Raw genomic sequence first — 19,471 nt, 5'->3', positions numbered from 1 at the left:
AAATTATTGTTTTGCGCACCCCCTGAGATATCCATGACCCTCCTCCAAGGAAAAAAAAATCCTACCTACGCCAGTAGTGAGTACTGATGTCTATTTCAGCTTGAATTTTCACAGGTCATTCAGTCATTCGTCTCATTGTCGCCAAATACGGCTGTTTAATTTCAAAGCTAGAATGATTATTTTTCTAAATCTCAGGTTTTTCAAACTACAACAAAAGCAGTGGTGGTATAATATTGACCTGTTTTTGAGTTTGTAGAGTATTTTGTGTCTTACCAACTTACTATTATGAAGCGTCCTGACTGCTCACGTATCCAACCTAAACCTCTTTACTTTCAGTACTTCTGCATTGAAGTGCCGGGTGTAATGGTACACTTGTCGACGCTGGTTCTATACACACAGTCTATTGATTGGTCCACAGATTTTTTGTGCTGTAAACTCTTCCTTCAAGAGGTAGCATTTGAGAGAAAATGCTTCTTTCTTTTGGACACCAAAGTATTTCATAGCACCCACGCATTAGCAAACAGTTTATTTCTGGAAATTGACAGCTAGTTCTGTGAACTCATACTGAACCTCAGGAATGGGGACAGACAGCCTGCCAAAACGACCAGAGGGGAAAATGAAATAAGGCCTGTCTCTTGCTGTTTCTATACTAAAGGCCCCTTTTGTCAGTTGTGTATGTATTGAGAGAAAATAAACTTGGCTACTGTTAATACTCTGCACTGGTGGAAATAACGATGCAGCAGCAATGCACATTTACGGAAAGGGTGAATGAGGGGGAGTGAAGGAAAGGTAATCACCCAATTTGCAATGTGATTATGTAATCATGACATCCTGTCTCAGCTGAGATTGGGCAAGAGGCAGGTGAAGACGTGAATGATTATTTGAATTTAAAAATTTTAAAGGATCTTGTGCGGTTTTTGGAACAATTCTGACATCTACTGATAAAAGGTATGGACAACCTTTGGTCAAAAAGCACAAAGAAAAAAGGTTTACACTTACGGCTCTGAACTTCCTTTTAGAACAATCTGGTTGAAGTCATGTCTCATGCAAATGAGCCACTGCTTACTTCACCAACTTATATAATTCTAAGTATAGGGTTTGTGAACATTATGACTGGGGGCTATTCTCAAAAAAGCCAGCGCTTGGAGATAAAAGCTAACCTCTACACAGATCAGGTAAAACTATAATTTTCACTCTTAGCAGTTACAGAAATAAATTTCGAACTATAAGCCGCGACTTTTTTCTAAAATTTTGAACCCTGCGGCTTATAGTCCGGTGCGGTTTATATAAGAAAAAAAAAACTAAAATATCCCCGAATTTTAGCTGGTGCGGTTTATAGTCCGAAAATTACCATATATTTAAAATTGTTGAAGAAGAGAGATGTCAATGGTTCCCTGATTGCGATTTCTTGTTGAGTTGAGGTTACTCTCGCCCAGCCCTGGCAGAATTGAGGTTCATTCACATTCTCAGCATATCTGTAACTGCTATTTTCAGAGCCCCCACAGGTCGACCGCAAATCAACTGTTCTTCCTTCATCCCCCACTGTGCTCGATCAAGTCTTCCAGCACTAGTTAATCCGGCAGCAGGAGAGCACAGGGGATGTTGACGATACACTTAAGAGGAAATGGGAAGTGAGGGGAGGAGTGAAGCATAGAAAAGAATTGTTCTCCATTCAGCAGCCGTGTCCTACAAGAAAACCTCCCCGGCTGCGACGAAAAAATCTGAAACAAACCAATATAATATTATTTTATCGTCCCCAAAATGAACAAATGAGGTTAGAAATTCATCAGTACAGTAATTGAAAAATATCAAATGATTACCAGTTGCCGTAAATCCATATTTCAAGTGGGCCGTCTGATATTGTCTAACTAAGAAATGCACCTTTCTTTTTCTTCTTGCGCTTGCATTGAATCCTCATTGGGCCTTTTCTTCATTGCAAAGAAACTTTACAAATACATACGTCTGTTTATTTTACTCATTTTGGTAGCCTGTGAATTTACTGAGTCAATTTGACATGTGTCAAAAGTCAGTTCCAGATGAAGTAATTGAGAGAATCCAGTCACAACAAGTGTTGTAAGGATTCGTTCTTTCATTTGTGCAAGCCGCCGTTGCCCAGTCCAAGGTGGTGCGGCCCGGTAGTTGGGGACCACTTGATGATAGCACACTTCTCTGGTGAAGACATTTTAACAGGCAGCTGCTATGAACAGTAGCTGTGATGATGCCTTTCCTTTTCCGCTAGAAGCGAAACACAAATATTTTGTCACCGCCAGGTGCATCCCGCTGTGGTTTAAGAAAAAGGACAACCTTGTATTTCTCCCTTGAGGCACATATGTATGTACATTTGGTCCAATATATTCCAAAATACTGACTCTTGAGACCATAACAAGTCTACACATCCCTGTTCAGATGTCAAGTTAAAAAATAAAAAAAATGAAATCGAGATCAAATAATTTAATTAAAATCAGTCTCCTGTTCAAGTAGGACGCGTTGAGGAAGGGTCACAAAATCGCCTGCTGACAAACTACCTTTTTTTTTTTTTTGCCTCTTACTCAACATCACCTATCTGTCATGAGTGACATGCTGCTCAATTAGATGGATATTTACAGATGATCTTTAATTGATTTCTTCCCCCTCAATATCACTATTCCAGTCCACCGCTATACATATTTTTTTAATGAATACAAATTCAACAATTTAGACAAAAGATTCTACCTGCATCTTTCATTTAGATTTAATTTTGTATAATTACCGTCGATCTGGTTCTAACGCCTCATGACTTTTATGTGGAAGATCATGAATACCAAATATTTTGAATGAATTACTGAAATTGTGTCGAGTAAAATTGTCACATCTTTTGTTTTAATCAAAAACTTTGTTGTCTTGCATTTTTGCTCGATTCATTGTGAATCTGTTAAAAAAACAAATTCTTTGAGTGTGTAGAAAAAGTTCAGGAGACACCATTGCTTCTGCAACCCAGTTTGTCGTTAGGTCACGCTAAGGTCGAGGACAGATTCTCTCACTCACTTTTTCACACCTTCTTTGTGGTTTTGTTATCTTTTGCTTTTTTTCTTGAACTTTCCTTTGCTGATTACGCTGATTGCGTACTAACCGTAACCCTGTCAACAGAATCATGTTCACATAGTCTTGCAATACATACTAGATAGCCTTAAGATACCCCTCCCTTATCTTTTTGTTTCATAATAAACTAAACACTACATTGCTTTTAATTTCGAATTGAATTATTGTCATTACCCTATTGGCCCGAATATAAGACGACCCTGATTCTAAGATGATCCCCTCTTTTTCAAGACTCGAGTTTGAAAAAAGATTTTTTGAACACCAATTTTAATTTTCAGACAGAAAAAAATTACAGTATATCTGAAACAAATGATTATAACAATATATTCAAGAGAAAAAGCATGTTATTTTGCCTCATTCAAATCATGCAAAAACTGTCTATCACATCTTAATAATTGAACGTTTAAATATGTAAATTTAAGTGCAATCACATTCCAAATGAATGGCTTCTGGTTTTTGAAATGTAAATAAACCAATCTACTGTGATAAAACAACAAAATTGCACTAACTGCATTAACCATCAAAGTGAAGTCTAACTGTAAAAACATTGCAATAAAATAATGCAAACTGGTTTAAACTTGAGAGTAGCTGAGATCTGTCATGTCAGAACATTACTCCTCACAAACATCCTTTGCCTCGCTGTGCTCAGTGTCACTGTCCTCGTACGCGCACTCACTCCTGTCGAGCTCTTGAAAGCGGCCGCTCTGAGGACCACGGAAAACTTTTCTCTGATTGTAAGCAATTTTTTAGGGGATCTTTTTGAGCTCTCCATCTCCATACATTACACTCTGTGACACCGTATTTCATAGCCGCTTTGCAATTGGTTGAAGACTATGCCTCATTTATCACCATCATCTTGAAGTTTGCATCATAACAATCTCCTCAGCTGACGGTTAACCTGGCCGATCTTCGACCCACTTTTCTCTAGATTATCGCTGCGTTTCTCCATTTTCTGTTATCTCTTCACTTATTTTCTTCTCTTTTCTTGCTTACCACTATTTTTTATTTTTTCTTATTCGTGCTACCGCTATTTTTATTTTATTTTTTTCTTCGTGACGGGTTGGCTTTGGCCTGGCGAGTTAAGTTCAGCGTTCGCTTTAAAGATATCTGGCGCCATCTAGCGTTGTGAATGGGTATAATGTCTAGACCCTGAATGTAAGATGACCCCCACTTTTTCAGTCTTATTTCAATGCAAAAAACACCGTCTTATATTCCGGCCAATACAGTACTTTGATTTGTTCTTTATTTCTTTTAATTGTCAGACCACCTTACAATTAGCATGACGAGACCTTTAGTCCGCTCAGTTATCTATTTCCTGTTGTCTTGCACAGGATAAGCATTATACATGACTGATGTAAGAAATAGTTATGTGCCTTCTTCAGGAAATAATTTAGTAATTGTCAGTCATAACCCAGTGCTTAAGGGGAAATAGAATCTGTCATAGAGGGGTCAGTCATGTCAGTTGGCAACATAAGCAAAGTCGATGTTTACTTATTTGCTTGTGTCTTGTAATTTCCTTGCTTTATACATCTTGATCGTAGCAAACAAAGATGACGGTGGGGTTCCTAAAGTACATTCACCAGAAGGTCTGATCAATTTAGTTTTGTCATTTTTGCATTATTTAATCTTCACCCCTTTCCCAACATTACATATTGTCCATATGATTAAAGTCAAGAATTGTTTTTCTAAAATTTTATTTGGCGAGGGATTCAATTAAATTCAGTTTGATTTGTGGAACTATGATTTAGTTTGGTTGCAAGTTTTCGATAAAACGTAATGGCAGTCACCAATCATGCCAACACGGCTTGCAATCTGTGTCATGTAAGTGAACTCGCAATTTACAAAACACGTCTGCTATTTGAGATCTTAGCAGACCCATAGACTTTCCAAAGCAAATACGCCTGACGGGATTGTGTCATCATTGTTGTAGTGTTCAAGGCTAATTTTGTGGCTCCTTTAGTGCCTTAGCACCTTGTGCTGTTGTTTAATTACTTGTGCTGAAGTCATTGTGTATGAGTGTGTGTTAGTAAGTTCAGCTGTGGGTCCGTTAGGAATCACTGCATTCTTCAGCAACAGGCTCTGTGGTATGCCAGCACATTCCCCACTGCTGAGCTGGAGAATCCACTCGGAAAGCAGCGACGGGAACTTTTCCTTTCTTTCTCCTCCCAGTCTTCTAAAACCCTCTTCAACTTCGTTCTCCTTATATCACCCTCACCACTAACCTTTCACTTTTTGTTCTTACCCAACATCCCCTAATTTGTATTTTTGGACTTCTTTGGCTTTGACTGGCCTTATAATGTGTTTTCATAAAAAAATGTATTTCAGGACTTAAAGAAATCGCACATTATTCGTTTAAGTTACTCTTTCCTAAATTAAACCTGCGGTCTCTTATTGTTGGTTGGAAAATGGAACTGGCTGTGTCGGATGTGGTGTTGAATCAACAATAGCTCGAAAGAGTAGCCAGCACTGGGATGAAGTGAGCCACTTGCATGTTTGTTTTGCTAACAGGAGAATCACAGGACAGAGTTTAGACGACGCACACACACACACACACACACACACACACACACACACACACACACACACACACACACACACACACACACACTGCACACATCTTAGCGTAACAAGTTCAAACGGAAATTATGAAATGATTCGACTTTGCATGCGAACGGCTGTGATTGATTGAATACCTTTTTAATTAAGTTTAGATAAAAATAAAGCACAGTAAATCACCGAATTAACAGACTGAGGCAAACTATTTGTGAATGGGGTCTACTGAGGTCACAGCTTTTTCTATTATGAAATATGAATGCGCAATAGATCTTGGACCATTACTTTTGTTAACATCTAATTTGTCTAAAAGTTCCAAAAAGTGCCAATGTAGATTGAATTCTCTGAAACTTGGCATAGCAAAGAGAAACTATACTGTCTGTCTCTCTTTCCATGTGTAATGATCAAAAGCCTTCCCGTCAGTTGTAAAAATGCTTTCATCGTTCTCTCATAGATATTTTGGGAATTAGTCCTGTTTTTCCAACACCGTCACCCAACTGGAAAAATGGCCTCAAACATATTTAAAAGAATCATATTGGTTTCAAGACTTTGCGGGTTACATAAAATAACTGCAAAGCAGGCAGGATTTTGCCCGCAATTCTTGGCTTTTTTATATGTTATGTGCCCAAGAGGGGGGTCGGTGTAATGTGCTAGGTCAGAATGGCACATACATTCGATTTTTGCATTGTCCATTATGATATGCTGTTTTCACCTGTGAACAAATAACTTTGTCTGACATATTGGTGATTTCTGTGGATCTAACTTTCTGTTTCAGTGTTTTCTTCTCGGTCATGCTCCTGTGACTCATCAGTTCCGAGCAGGCTCCGGTTTCTGTCTTACACAGAGCAAACCACATAATTTCTCTTGCTGAATTGCCTCAATATAAGTCTTCCCTATTTGAGTTGTGCTGTTTTACTAATTGTTGTTCTTGTACACGGCATACATTTTATGTAGTGGCAAAAAAGTTGACTTGATTAATTATCCAATATTGGCATCATGAGGTGGATGAGTTCACAGAGATGAGCACTGACTTATGCTTCTTACTTAGATTTTCATTATGTAGCCACCCCTCATTTCTCTTCCTTCAATGTCCTGTTAACACTTATCCCTTCGGGGTCGGGGTGTGAGCAAAATACATTCTTCAACTATTTGCCGCACGCAAAAAAGTGCTTCATGCTGGTGACTTCGAAAGTTCATTACGCCTGTTGCAACTGAATAGGAATGCTTACTACTTCCATTCGCCATTGTGTTGATTTGTTGACGAATCTGTCTTGACTTGTACTTTAAGATGATTCCTAGAGCTTGCTCACTTGGTCATTTTTATTTCTAGAGTATGCCACTGCTAAATATAATTGGGTCAGTTTGTGTAAAACTATTTTGGGAGGGGTTGCAGCTTTAAACATTTTAAGTATAAATTTCAATTTTGTCAAAACCATTACTGTTCACACGGAGCTAAAAAATCATTTGACATTGACATATGAATGCCTGTGACAATACCAATTTATGGGCACCAACTCTTCATCTTCCTGGTCTCATCGGAAAACAGATTTTAAATTTTGAATATTGAATCTGGCCGGAGAAGGTTATTGAGATAAATTATATTGTTCAAAGAAAAGTCTGATGGAGATTCCGCTTGTCACAATGAGTGTACAGTTTGATGGAGAAGCATTGTCAAGCTTATGTTATGTACCCTGTGACAGTACTATGTTTTGCCATTATTGTTTTAAAAATGATGTGTCTCGAGTCGACTCGAGTCACGACTTGAGTGACCTAAGTTCTTTTTTTTCTGACGTGGGTCTTGTCTTAGGAAAAAACACATGAAAGACTCTGCTTTGACTTGGCTATTTACGACACTCGACTTCACTGACTTGAACGTCATTCTGTTTACATTTAGAAATCACCTTTCTCAATACCTATTGTACCTTTTTGTTTTTGAAAAAAAAAAGTATATTTTTGTGTCATGTGTGCCACCAATCTGCCACCTGTATGCCCCAGCTTCAGACAAACCTTTGGATTCAAGTGTTATCAATTTTTTATGAAACCAGGACAGACGAAAGCACCATGCAAGATTAGAAGGTCAAAAAAAACAACACGTAGATGACGTCTGATGTCAACAATCTGATGCAGGTAGGCTAGCTTTGTAAACTCTGAAGCTAGACTTAAGACTTATGACTAACGACTTACTTTTGACTTGTACATATGTGGCTGACTCCTACCTCTGGTGTTTACTGTTGTGTAGATAACATCATTTTTTTTGCCTTTTTATGTCATGTATTTAGGTTTAAGAGTCGCTTATTTTAAGTGACTCTTATTTGCTGAATGGGTATACCAGAAAGCGGGTTATGTGAAAACTCTGAGTAAGTTAACTCTAAAATGAGGGAAATTCTGAGTTATCCGTTCCAGAAAGAGAGGTAACTTAAACTCTGGGTCAGTTACTGCGGTAACTTACTCTGTGAACATAACCTGCTTGCTGGCAGGTTTACTACAAGAGACCCAGAGTTTCTACCCGTCTCCTCCCACACAAAGAAAGCAGGTAATTATGGATTGGCCGTTCATTCAAAATTCAGTCTACATTGAAGCCGTAATAATTCGAAACGCTTTACGTTGCGAGAGAATCTTCCGACCCAGATTAGACATTCTATCATTTGAAGAATATCTTTTCGAGCGCTACTGCTTTTCTTTGAACAATATAATTTATCTCAATAACCTTCTCCGGCCATGTAATGTTGGTTCTTAACCTTGTTGGAGGTACCAAACCCCACCAGTTTCATATGCGCATTCACCGAACCCCCTTTCATTAAAAAATAAAATATTTTTTTTAAATTCAATTTGGGGGTGCAGAGCATTACTTTTTTCTGTTGGCTGAACAGAACTCAATGTTTGTTTTAAAATAGAATTTTATTGAGTGTTGATGTAGGCTACAGCAACACATTTTAAATTACTTCAATAGGTATGAAACACAAATGTGTTTGTGTCAAGTGTTAATCCACAAAGTGTAGAATTAAGTGAAAGGACATTGGAAAATGTATTATTATTTGAAGTAGCCACTGAATTATCATTTTAGTTTAAATTAATATTGGCTTTGTATAATAGTCCATTTAAATTCATTAAATTAAAATCAGAGTGAGGTGCAATCACAGCCTGCTTCCAAGTCCTTTTTTCTCCTGTTGGATTGCAGCTAAATCAAAATTAGATTTAATTCCTATTTAAAGTCATAACTATAGGCTACGCTACGATTTTATAATTAAATGTTACATCAATGAAATAGTACATTCAAACTTGTGCATCGGGCAGCATTTTCCTCCCATGACGTCTCGCTGTTCTTCGCTGCTGCATCCTTATTAGATTTTCGGTGAAAAATACGTTCGTACTTGCCGTAGGCTTGCATAAGGACCTCGAACTCCGTTGTGGTAAAATAAGGTGATCTGTTTTTCCTAAGTTGTCATGCTGACTCGTGGTATCGGGGCTCGATTGGTGATGGCTTTTTATAGTGTGAACATACTCAGAGTTGATTGAACTAACTCAGATCAGCTTTACTGGAACCGAATACTCAGTCTCTCCCATCTCAGAGTAAATCAACTCAGAGTTCAGGGATAGACTCAGATTATATGTTGAACCTGCTTTCTAGAATAACCCCCCCACCCCCCCGGTCTTCCGATCGTCTTCTTGGTATTCACCTAGCGTAGCCTCGATTCTGTAGTTTTGATCAAGAATTCCTCTGCAAAGCGATACATTCATTCCTGCTGCTTGGAAGTTGTTGCCTTCTTTACAGATCTCCCAATGTTTTCATCCGTTCCACTGATGTTTTCCTTGATTACGTACTCGACTCTTGTTACATAGTGTAGTGAGTGCACTAATGTTCTTTTTCCTCTTGGCTGTGGTCAATTTTTGTGCAATAGGTCTGATTGATTTTCAAAACCTAAATCTAAAACTGAGCATAGACATTCACAGCTATTTCTAGTTTAATAAATAATGTAACGGGACACAACTGGTCAACATAACACACATGCAAGTCAAGTTTCAATAATTTTGTGCATATGAAAATGGGTGTGTTCAAATTAAGTTGTCTATCATAGTCAGTTGGAAATACCTTGAAATATACTTTGAAATATTGATCTCTTGTTGCATTTTTATATTTTTATGTCAAAAAGTAAATAATGAAGCAAATGTTTAACAGTAAATGCTGATGTCCTGAATATATTTTTGCCGTTTTTCTTTGTCACTTCCCTCTAAACAGAGGTGGCAAACTCATTGTTGTTGCGGGTCGTAGTTATGGTTTCCCTTGTGGGGCCATTAATGACTTAAATAGAAATGGATGGGCACTCATATTATTACATACACACAACAGAATCCAAGTCAATTAATAAGTGAACAATTTTCTAATTTATATTGCAAGTGTGATTGTAACAAACATTCATTACAGTATCGCTGTTATTCAAAGGAAGACAATTTGTAATGTTGGTATTTTAGTTAGAAACACGCATAAATTGCTTTTGCGGGCAACAAAATGATTTAGCGGGCCTTATCTGCCCCCGGGCTTTCAGTTTGATACCTGTGCTCTAAAACATCCAGATGCCATCTAAAAGTTTACTTCTTCTCGAAATCTCAATATGGTAGAGGTTTATGCTATACTATGTATACTGCTAATGAGTTCCAGATGTTTGACAAAAAAAAACAATTGTGTTTGCAACTTGCTTCATTGAAAGGAATGAAGAACTGAATCATCACTGGAGTGGGTGTCACTCCTCCCTTTTCCCCATCCCACTCACAACAGGCCAAAATTCCACTTTTTAAAGAATGACAATCCACTTTTTGAAGAGTGACTAGTTGACAACTAACGTTAAATGCACATCCGGTCTAGACAAGTAGAATTATTTTCCAGGGTTAAAAGTTCAACTATATGCAATGTATGCATGACTTAACTATTGATTTCTCCTCCTTGGAAAATAGATGAGTAATAGTTTCTGTGATTTTTACAGGGACATTTTCAATGTCAAGGAGGAAAAGCCAATGCAATTTAAAAAGCTTCAATAGCCTCAATTTCTACAGACATTTTTGGACTCAATAGGATTATATTTGGAAACGTATGCCTCTGTTCACATTATTTTCACATCAAAAATAAAAATCTAGACGGGCTGCCTGCGTTCTTAAGATCTGCATGGTTAGAGTAGTAGAACGAGACTAGTAATTGAGTTTTCGAAGCATAGATTTTTTTTGTCATTCCTTTAAAGGCTTATTCCGAAATGATTTAGTGCTTGAACCCAGCCCATCTCTCAAAGGACAAAATGAATGTGAACCTTGTTTGGAAGGCTTCACTGTCAGAGGGTTTTCATGTGCCTCATCGGTGCTGCAGCTGTCCTTTCAGTAGGAGAGAGTGAGCTGTGTTACCACAAAGTAGAGCATGACTTGACGATATCTTTGGACATAGTGGCAGATGCATTTTCTAGTTTCATAGCATAGAGACAAGACCATTGGGTGGAGAATGAAAGTAGTGCTCTTACTCATGCAGTCACTTTTATCCCAAGCTGGAAGGAATTATGGCTGTAGTCTTGTTCTCTCATTTTTTTATCTGTTTTTAGGGCTTCTCCTTTTGGTATCTATAGCTCTTATCTAAGATCGAGGATCACGCTGCGGCCTTTTGATAGCCAACAATAGCGCCATTACCTCAGAAATTATGTATAGTACACTCTTCTTTTGTAGAATACTAGCCAGAAATGTTTTGAGAGCAAAAATAAAAGGATGACAGTGCATGACAACAAAGTAGTCTGTCATCTTTTCATTTTCACTTTCATTTATTTTTAGCTGTGTTCGAGACTTGCCCAAGCAAGTCGTCTGATAAACTGAAACATTAGATTCTACAGGATCGCCAATATTGTTTTTATGTTTTGTTTGTTTGTTTCTTTGTTTGTTTCTTTGTTTGTTTGGTTGTTTGCCAGCCACGTATCTTAAATTTCAATGGGACAATTTCTACTTAACAATCTGGACAAATAATGGCATGGGCCACGAGAAAAAGCAAAAGCAATTTTTTTATTATTATTATTATTATTAATAATAATATGATTGTTGTTGTTGTTATTATTTACAATTTGAAAGGTGTGTGCTCCAATCTTTTGTTTCTTCTTTTCTGTCTTCCTACAGAGGTTATCAGCCAGTGGCAAAGCGAACCAAAAGAACGTGTCATCTCTCTTGTCCTCACCCATTTGCCATTGCTCAAACCAGGCAATATTGAAGCCAAGGGCGAATACATGCGCCTACTACCACGCATCCTTGCGCACACTATCGAACATGGCCGCCACCTGGAAGAGTCTCGCCAACTCTTATCGTATGCTCTCATCCACCCTGCCACCTCCCTGGAGGACCGTGCTGCATTGGCCCTCTGGCTCAACCATCTTGAAGAAAGGGCCGCTGCCACGGGAGACTCACTTGAAAGGCCATCGCCTGCCGGCCCACACCACCATCAGTCCACTCCACCGTCTACCCTTACATCATCGGGATCCTCCACAAACAGTTCCTCTTCAGGTAACCTATATGCTTTGCATCACCACCAGCGATACGGCTCGGACGATCGCCTCAATGGATGGCAAAGCAACAGGGATTCAGGGCTCGGAAGAGGCTGGCAGCAGCAGGGCTGTGAGAACGGACACCTGCCTCTCTACCCATCATCCTCTGTACCAGCAACCATCAACACAATCGGAACTGGTGGCAGTGGTAATGCCAGTAAGTGTACTATCCTTTATTATTTGACAGTTTCACTTTCTGTCAAGGTTCTGCTCATCATTTCTGGTCTGTTGTTGTGGAGCTTGCATTGAGTACAAGAACTCTATTTATCTATTCTTTCACCATGAAGTTGTCACTGTGACTGATTAGTGTCTTCCCTTTTTTTGAATACACAAAAACGTGAACAGCAACCACCGGTATAGGGCAAATATTTTCAATTGAATTTCAATCCTAACATTTTATAAAATCTCCTGAACCCACACTAGTTCAAGTTTTCGCTAGATGGAAAAAAAAAAGATCCGATTTTCTTCCTTAGCGGCTTTTCAAAATGAACATACTCATTTTTAGATTCACCCCCCCAAACAAAATCACCATCCGTCCGCCCGCCCGCCCGCCCGCCCGCCCGCCCGCCCGTCCGTCCGTCCGTCCGTCCGTCCGTCCATCCATCCATCCATCCATCCATCCATCACTTATCAGGAGTCGGGTCGCAGGAGCATCGATTTAAGCAAGCCCAGACTTCCTGCTCCCCAGCCACTTTGTCCAGCTTTTTCCAGAGGAACCCGAGGTGTTCCTCAGCCAGCCAAGATACATAGTCTCTCCAGTGTGTCCTGGGTCGTCCCTGGGGTCTCCTACCGGTGGAATCTGCCCGGAACACCTTATCAGAGCGCCATCCGGGAAGCATCCTAATCAGGTGCCAAAGCCACCTCATCTGGCTCCTCTCAACGCGGAGGAGTAGCAGCTATACTCCGAGTCTCTCATGGATAACCAGGCTTCTCACCCTATCTCTAAGGGAGAGCCCGGACACCTTGCGGAGGAAACTCATTTTGGTCGCTTGTATCCAGAATCTTGTTCTTTCACAGCTCGTGACCATAGGTGATGGCAGGAATGTAGAATGACCGGTAAATCGAGAGCTTTGCCTTCAATAGCCCATTTTCATTAGTCCTCATGTATTACATATATGCTCTCCTCATTTTATCTTTACTGTTAGTACTTTTAACTTCAGACCATTGACTACTGTATTTGGCTCATTCAGCTGGCAACTTGCTTCTTTAGTCTAGCAGTGTGCGGGGTTTGCCAACTATTTTCATGAGTGGATGATCACTGGGCTTTGCAGCAATTTAAATTTTGAATCGCATTTCTGCAATGGAGCAGTCTTTGAAATTACAGTATATACAATACACATATTGTGTTTTACAACAATAGGCAACCATATTTATCATTTTGTATGGAGTACTAACGTATGTAGTACTAATAGTAATTTATTTTGTCTTGAGCTAACCCAAGTCATCACGTGTTGTGTGGTGACGAGTGAAAAATTCTTGCATTTCTCTGTTGTGCATTCGCTGACAACACTGATATTTTCAAGCATGTAAGCAGTTACCAGTACAAAATCTAAGGAATTAAGGACCCTAACCCAGACAAATCAAGTCAAATTTATTTATACAATTTATATAGCTTTTAGTCACAAGAGTCTAAAAGGACTTCACATGCCCACCATTCACAACTTTTTTTTTAAGTGTTTAATTACCCAGAGAAACATGTTTTAGTAATATGGGAGGTAGCTGGAGTACCCAGAGCAAACCCCCGCAAGCTTGGGGAGAACATGCAAAAGTAAGGCTCAAGTGGTATAACAATAAAATTCAGAGGCGTTAATAATGTACGTCAACAAAGAAGTTTGAACGTAACCAATAGTAAATAATAATTGAAATTACAGTTTGAGAAACTGTAATTTCGCTTAAGTGCAGAAAAAAAATTTTATGAATGAAAAATAAAACAAATACCCTCCATCTCTGTATTTCAAGTTACACAAAGTGTTTCTCTGTACCCAAGATTAGTGTTGTGTCAATTGTTTGTGCCTTGAGTGAGTGTGCATATTGCATATAAAATTAGATGGATTGTTGAACCAAAACCTTTGTTCACTTGTTCCTGCACTGGAGGAAAGAAAGAGGGAGCTAGCCTTGAATGTCAGGTATCCCTGACTTCAACCCTGGAGGAGCAGACATACTGTAACTTTGAACTACAACCTGGAGCCTTGTACAGGAACGGTTAGGACCTCACACACCGATAACATCGATGCACTAGAGACGTCAGCGGACTAGAACGTTGGATTTGGCTTTCCACACAGTGATTTTTTTTTCTAAATTACACGTGAAGACGAACATGATTTTGTGCAAATTGTGGAACCGAAAATATTATGTTATCTGTATTATCAGAAAATTCCCAAATGGATGGATGGATGAAAAATCTAGAAAAACACAGATACAATACATGCACCCGAAATATTGCAACAAATGTTATTTGGAATGAAAAGAAATAATTAGATTAGTAGCCTTTTGCACGTTGTGTCCAAAAAATCCATACACTGAGCATGACAATTCTGCACCTAGGTTACATGAATGGCTGTTCTTTTGCAACGCGTTTGGCTGTGATTTAACATGCCAAATCGCAAGTGAATTGCATCACAACACAGATGTTACGCTCGATCAAAATGCCGCTCCTACATAAACAACCAATCATAGGGGCCTTTTCAGAACTTTTTCAGTGGGGGTGTCCAGAGTGACACAATGTCTCATGAAAGGGTGGCCATGCACCTGTAACCTCAACTCAGAGGTAGAGAGTCAGCCAAACATTGAACAAAAAAAAATGTTGTTTTGGCCTACTATCCACATTTGGGGGTTCATATATTAAAATGCATACACATACATATAGGCTATGTGCAGCTCAGTAGTGTCAACTAGGCAAGCCTCTCCGTTTGTTGAGAGTTGGTATGTAACGGGTCAGTCATAGCGGTTGTTATTAAAAATTGTTAACAACACCACGCGGGGTCGTTATATCGACTTAATATTCCAGTGGTAAATAATGATACACATTTTTTTGTGCTGTACTAATTCCGTTGGGTTTTCTATGCGGGAGCGTGTAATTGTGTCACGAGTTTAGTTTTGTTTGATTTTTACTTGCTGGATAGTGACCACATTACCATTTGTGATTTAAGTCAAACCATGGTGGAAGATAACTAGAGTGGGTGTGTGATATCAAAGAACACAGTGAGAAGGCTGGCCTTTTGAAACTAAGCATAACTATGGTCTGAGCAGGATATTTTCAGACAAGAATGCAAGGGCTCTGTTTTTTTCTTGCTGGGACATGAAAGAAACAGCTGAGGGTTTATAAATAAAGACATATTTAAAACTCTGCTGGCAGCACCAAGAAATATCATCTTATATTTTTGACTGCCTGTAGCCTTAGACCTACACATACAATCTCAGGGTTTTCACACTGATGAACCGCACCGGATTGAATAAAAACATTTGAAAAATATTATTGCCGACGTAGAGGAATTGTGTGCAATTTCTATCATATGCCACATCGACAATGATCAATGTGTGAGCCATCTGTTTGCGCAACCATTCTTAGGAGTTTTTATTCTCTGGCACTAAATGAGTAACAGTAAGCAAGTCGTAAACTCCGGCAGTTATGATCATTCTTTCTAGAATATTATTTTGCTGTCACATCGTCATGTGTGCTATTGATGGGACCATCCATTTGACCCCGGCTCATAGTTTGAGCTCCAGCCCAAGCCACAGTGGAACATGCCATACATCCCTTCCCTTGTAAGGCATCCTTTGTGGGGGACTGTATTTAGGGTAAATGGCTAATATTTAGGGACTGGAACATGTAATGTTAGCTGGGCACCTATTTTAAACAGAGCCCATGAAGTACTATACATAGCGCCGACAGTCAGAAGACCACATATAAGATGGGCGAAGAGGCAGGAGTGTTGGAAGCAGCTTACCCCGTCAGAACAGCGACAGATATCAATGCTTTGACGTTCCACCAATTCATCCAGGTTATATGCCATCACAGCCTGGGGAAAACATTCTTGAGGTGCTCCTCTTGTGATACTTGATCAAATGGATAATATAATTATTGGAATTTATATTTTTTTGAAAATAATAAATTGGAGCGAAACCTTTATTAAAACTTCAAGTAGGGCATAAAATCTCTGTTTTCTCTCATTATATTCACAATATTTCTAAATAAATACATAGAAAAACATGTAATTGTCCAGTAGTAGTAGTTTAAGACGTTTGTGAGCCCAGCTGAGTGCTGAACATACGATATGAAGTGAGTCTACAACAAATGTTTTGTTTTGGTCTGTTTAATCAATGCTACTGTTGAAATTGGCATTGTGACATAAAGGCCTTGATCAGTGTATGTTGAACTGACACTCCACACGCAAACTTAGAAAGGCAGGACAGCTGTCGAAAAAGTCCCACAAAACCATACACATGTATCATTGAACAAAAGTTTACAACAAGCTTACCTCGCGTATAATGTCTTGACATTTTTTCAAGTGGTTGGCGACCAGTCTTGTGTGTACCTTGCCTCCAGCTCATATTCAGCAGGGGCTGCCTCAAGCTCACGTTCAAGCGTAATGAGGACAAGTGGTATAGAAATTGACTTGGTGTGTAATATTTGAATTGACTCAGCAAATGTTGACCTTCATTAGCTTTGTGGGACATTCATTGGGTGGGGCTTGTGTCAGGCAATCGGGCGTTTGTGTTGAAGTACTATGCGTGAACTGCACAAACAATAGAAGTCCTACATAGTGTTGTTTTGTTTTAGCGACCATTTCCTTGAACACAGGAATAAACCTTACCTGTCTTATGTCTCACAGTCCTAACCAGTGGAAGTGGCAACCAGCCACACAGTCCTCTGAAGCGCTCAGTGTCTCTAACTCCACCAATGAGTGGCCCAAACAACCATCCTATGGGTCCTGTCTGGCTGTCCCAGGAAGATCTGCGTAGTAGTAGAGGCCCAGCCCCTGATCACGCACCCCTCTCCCCTCAAAGCAGCATTGCTTCCTCAGGCAGTGGAGGAAGTGAACATCTGGAAGAGGCCAGTTTGGGAGGAGGTTTAAGTCTACATCGCAGTTGCTTCCATGAGGAGGGCAGTGGCATGAGGGGTGAGTCGGAAGGGTTTTATTTTCTGTCAACCAAAAGTAAACATTTTGAATTGTATTGTGGAAGGCGCTGAAATGTACATTATGAAGAAGGCGCCCTTAAAACTCAGGCCACGTACCTATCGACAGGTGCACGAGTCTCCTAGGAAAGTTAGGACAGATTTACGCTTCACTGAAAGATGGTCTAAATATGTTACATGTGTAGGTAAGCAAAATTATTGCCAACACTAAATTAATATAGAAGTTATTCACATTGAATTAATGGGGTGAAATCCATGTTAACTACTATAATTAGTAATTGGAAATGTTGGCCTTTATGACTTGACTACAGGTAAGTCAATTGTTCGTCTTCCACATGGGTTTAAAATGCAGCAAATTGGGAATCCTACACTATTATATATCAGCTTTTTCTTGACTCACATTTGTTCGCTTGGAAACTACACAAGGGTTCCGTCAAGCAGAGAAGAGGTGGGGCCGCTCCTTCTCTGATAGAAAAAAAAAGAAATCGTTAGTGAATCTGGTGGCTGGTGGTTCCGTTAGTTGGGCTGTGTATTGTGGTTTGACAATTTATTAGCTGAAAAAAAATAAGTCCATCCATTGATGGAGTGTGTCAACGTCCTCGCTCCGCATTCTCCACGGCTGCTCCATTTTGGTTCGGTCTCAGCAGGTATTGGAAGCTGACTTATTTTCCTACATTGTGTTTATTTCACCACAGTGTGTGTCTGTTTGTGCTTGTGTTGCTAATGTGTGTGCCATAGTAATAAAGTGTTGATAGCTGGTTGTGTTGTGGAGTTCCAGATGAGTACAGAATTGCAATGATTTTTTTCTTCTATTGTTCTCAAATCTTGAGTAAAAAAACACATATACAGGACGCTGTGTTTATGATGAAGTACATTGCCGAATCTGATTGGATTGCTGCAAGGAGATTTGAAATAAGAGTTCAAATTTTCTAACTTGAGCAAATGGATGAACGATGCTTCCTTGTTGAGGAAGTCTGGGCACGTCCAACCAGGAGGAGGCCCTGGGGAAGATTGGGACATGCTGAGATTGCAATGTCTCTCGGCTGATCAGGAAATACTGAGAATGACAAAATGGCTGGGAGAGGGAATCCTGTGCTTCCCCTTGCTTGGCCGTCTCCAACTCCCACCCACAGCCTAACTTCAAAGAAGCCAAATAGGATGGATGGAATGATGGGGAATTTAAGAAATACCGTAACACATTCAGACATTACCAACCAGTGGCAAATTATCGAATTTCACTCAGTTTGTCCCAAAATTTGATTAATTAGTTACAAATACATCTTTGATCACCTATCTATGCTGGCGACCAGCAGAAGTAGATGATACACTAAACCTGTATATCCAACATTCATACAACTGAGACTGTTGTGGTAAATTTGTGACTACATTATGACAAGATCATTTTTTCTGAATTTCTTTTATTTCTTTTTATTATTATTATTATTATTATTATTATTATTGTTTGGCAATCTGCCATGAGATTTTTCAATGGCGCCTTGGCTCAATAAGGATTTTTCCAGTCTGAAATAAAAATCAGCACTATAACTTTATGTTAAAAAATTTTTTTTAAAAATTGTGAATCTTAGATGCCAAGATTTTCATACAAACACCCAAATATAAATATCAAGTTTTAATAAGACTTGCTTTAGTCTTGTATTACTTTACCATTTACCCTAAAATGCTTGCATGTGTGTTTGTGCACTACAGATGTTCCTGCATGGCTGAAGAGTCTCCGTCTTCATAAGTATGCAGCGCTGTTTTCTACCATGACCTATGATGAAATGATGTCACTGACTGAAGAACAACTGGAGGCACAGGTACACACTGACTTTTGGTTATGGACTATAGGTCCTTGAGTCAAACTCTACCTTTAACTTATGCACTTCGTTTTGTTTTTGTTTGTTTAACCTTTACGTATTCTTGATGCCTGTTCGGAAGGTTCATATGTTTTGATGCTTTGTTGTTCTCGTTATTGTTGTTTCTGCAGAAAGTTACCAAAGGAGCAAGACATAAGATTGTTATTAGCATTCAAAAGCTGAAAGAGAGACAGAACTTGCTGCGCAGCCTCGAAAAAGTCAGTTACCTATTTTCTGTGCGTGTGTATGTACGTACTATCTTGTGAGTTGTACCTATTTCCATGCGT

At 39.2% G+C, this 19,471-nt stretch overlaps 1 protein-coding gene across 5 annotated transcripts in view; it reads left to right on the top strand.

Annotated features, from left to right (window-relative positions):
- samd4a (sterile alpha motif domain containing 4A) overlaps positions 1-19,471 on the top strand; it is a 48,624-nt gene that overhangs the window by 7,546 nt on the left and 21,607 nt on the right. For 3 of the 5 annotated variants that reach the window (XM_049718868.1, XM_049718866.1, XM_049718865.1), the window contains exons 3-6: positions 11,770-12,348; positions 17,024-17,311; positions 19,036-19,145; positions 19,316-19,402. In XM_049718868.1, the coding sequence (XP_049574825.1) occupies positions 11,877-12,348; positions 17,024-17,311; positions 19,036-19,145; positions 19,316-19,402 (957 nt within the window). In that variant the 5' untranslated portion in view covers positions 11,770-11,876. The remainder of the gene's footprint in view (positions 1-11,769; positions 12,349-17,023; positions 17,312-19,035; positions 19,146-19,315; positions 19,403-19,471) is intronic. The other 2 variants (XM_049718869.1, XM_049718867.1) reach the window with 1 other exon arrangement.

This window comes from Syngnathus scovelli, chromosome 4, assembly GCF_024217435.2.
Source record: "Syngnathus scovelli strain Florida chromosome 4, RoL_Ssco_1.2, whole genome shotgun sequence".
Taxonomy (NCBI): domain Eukaryota; kingdom Metazoa; phylum Chordata; class Actinopteri; order Syngnathiformes; family Syngnathidae; genus Syngnathus; species Syngnathus scovelli.
This window is presented reverse-complemented; position numbering and strand designations above follow the sequence as displayed.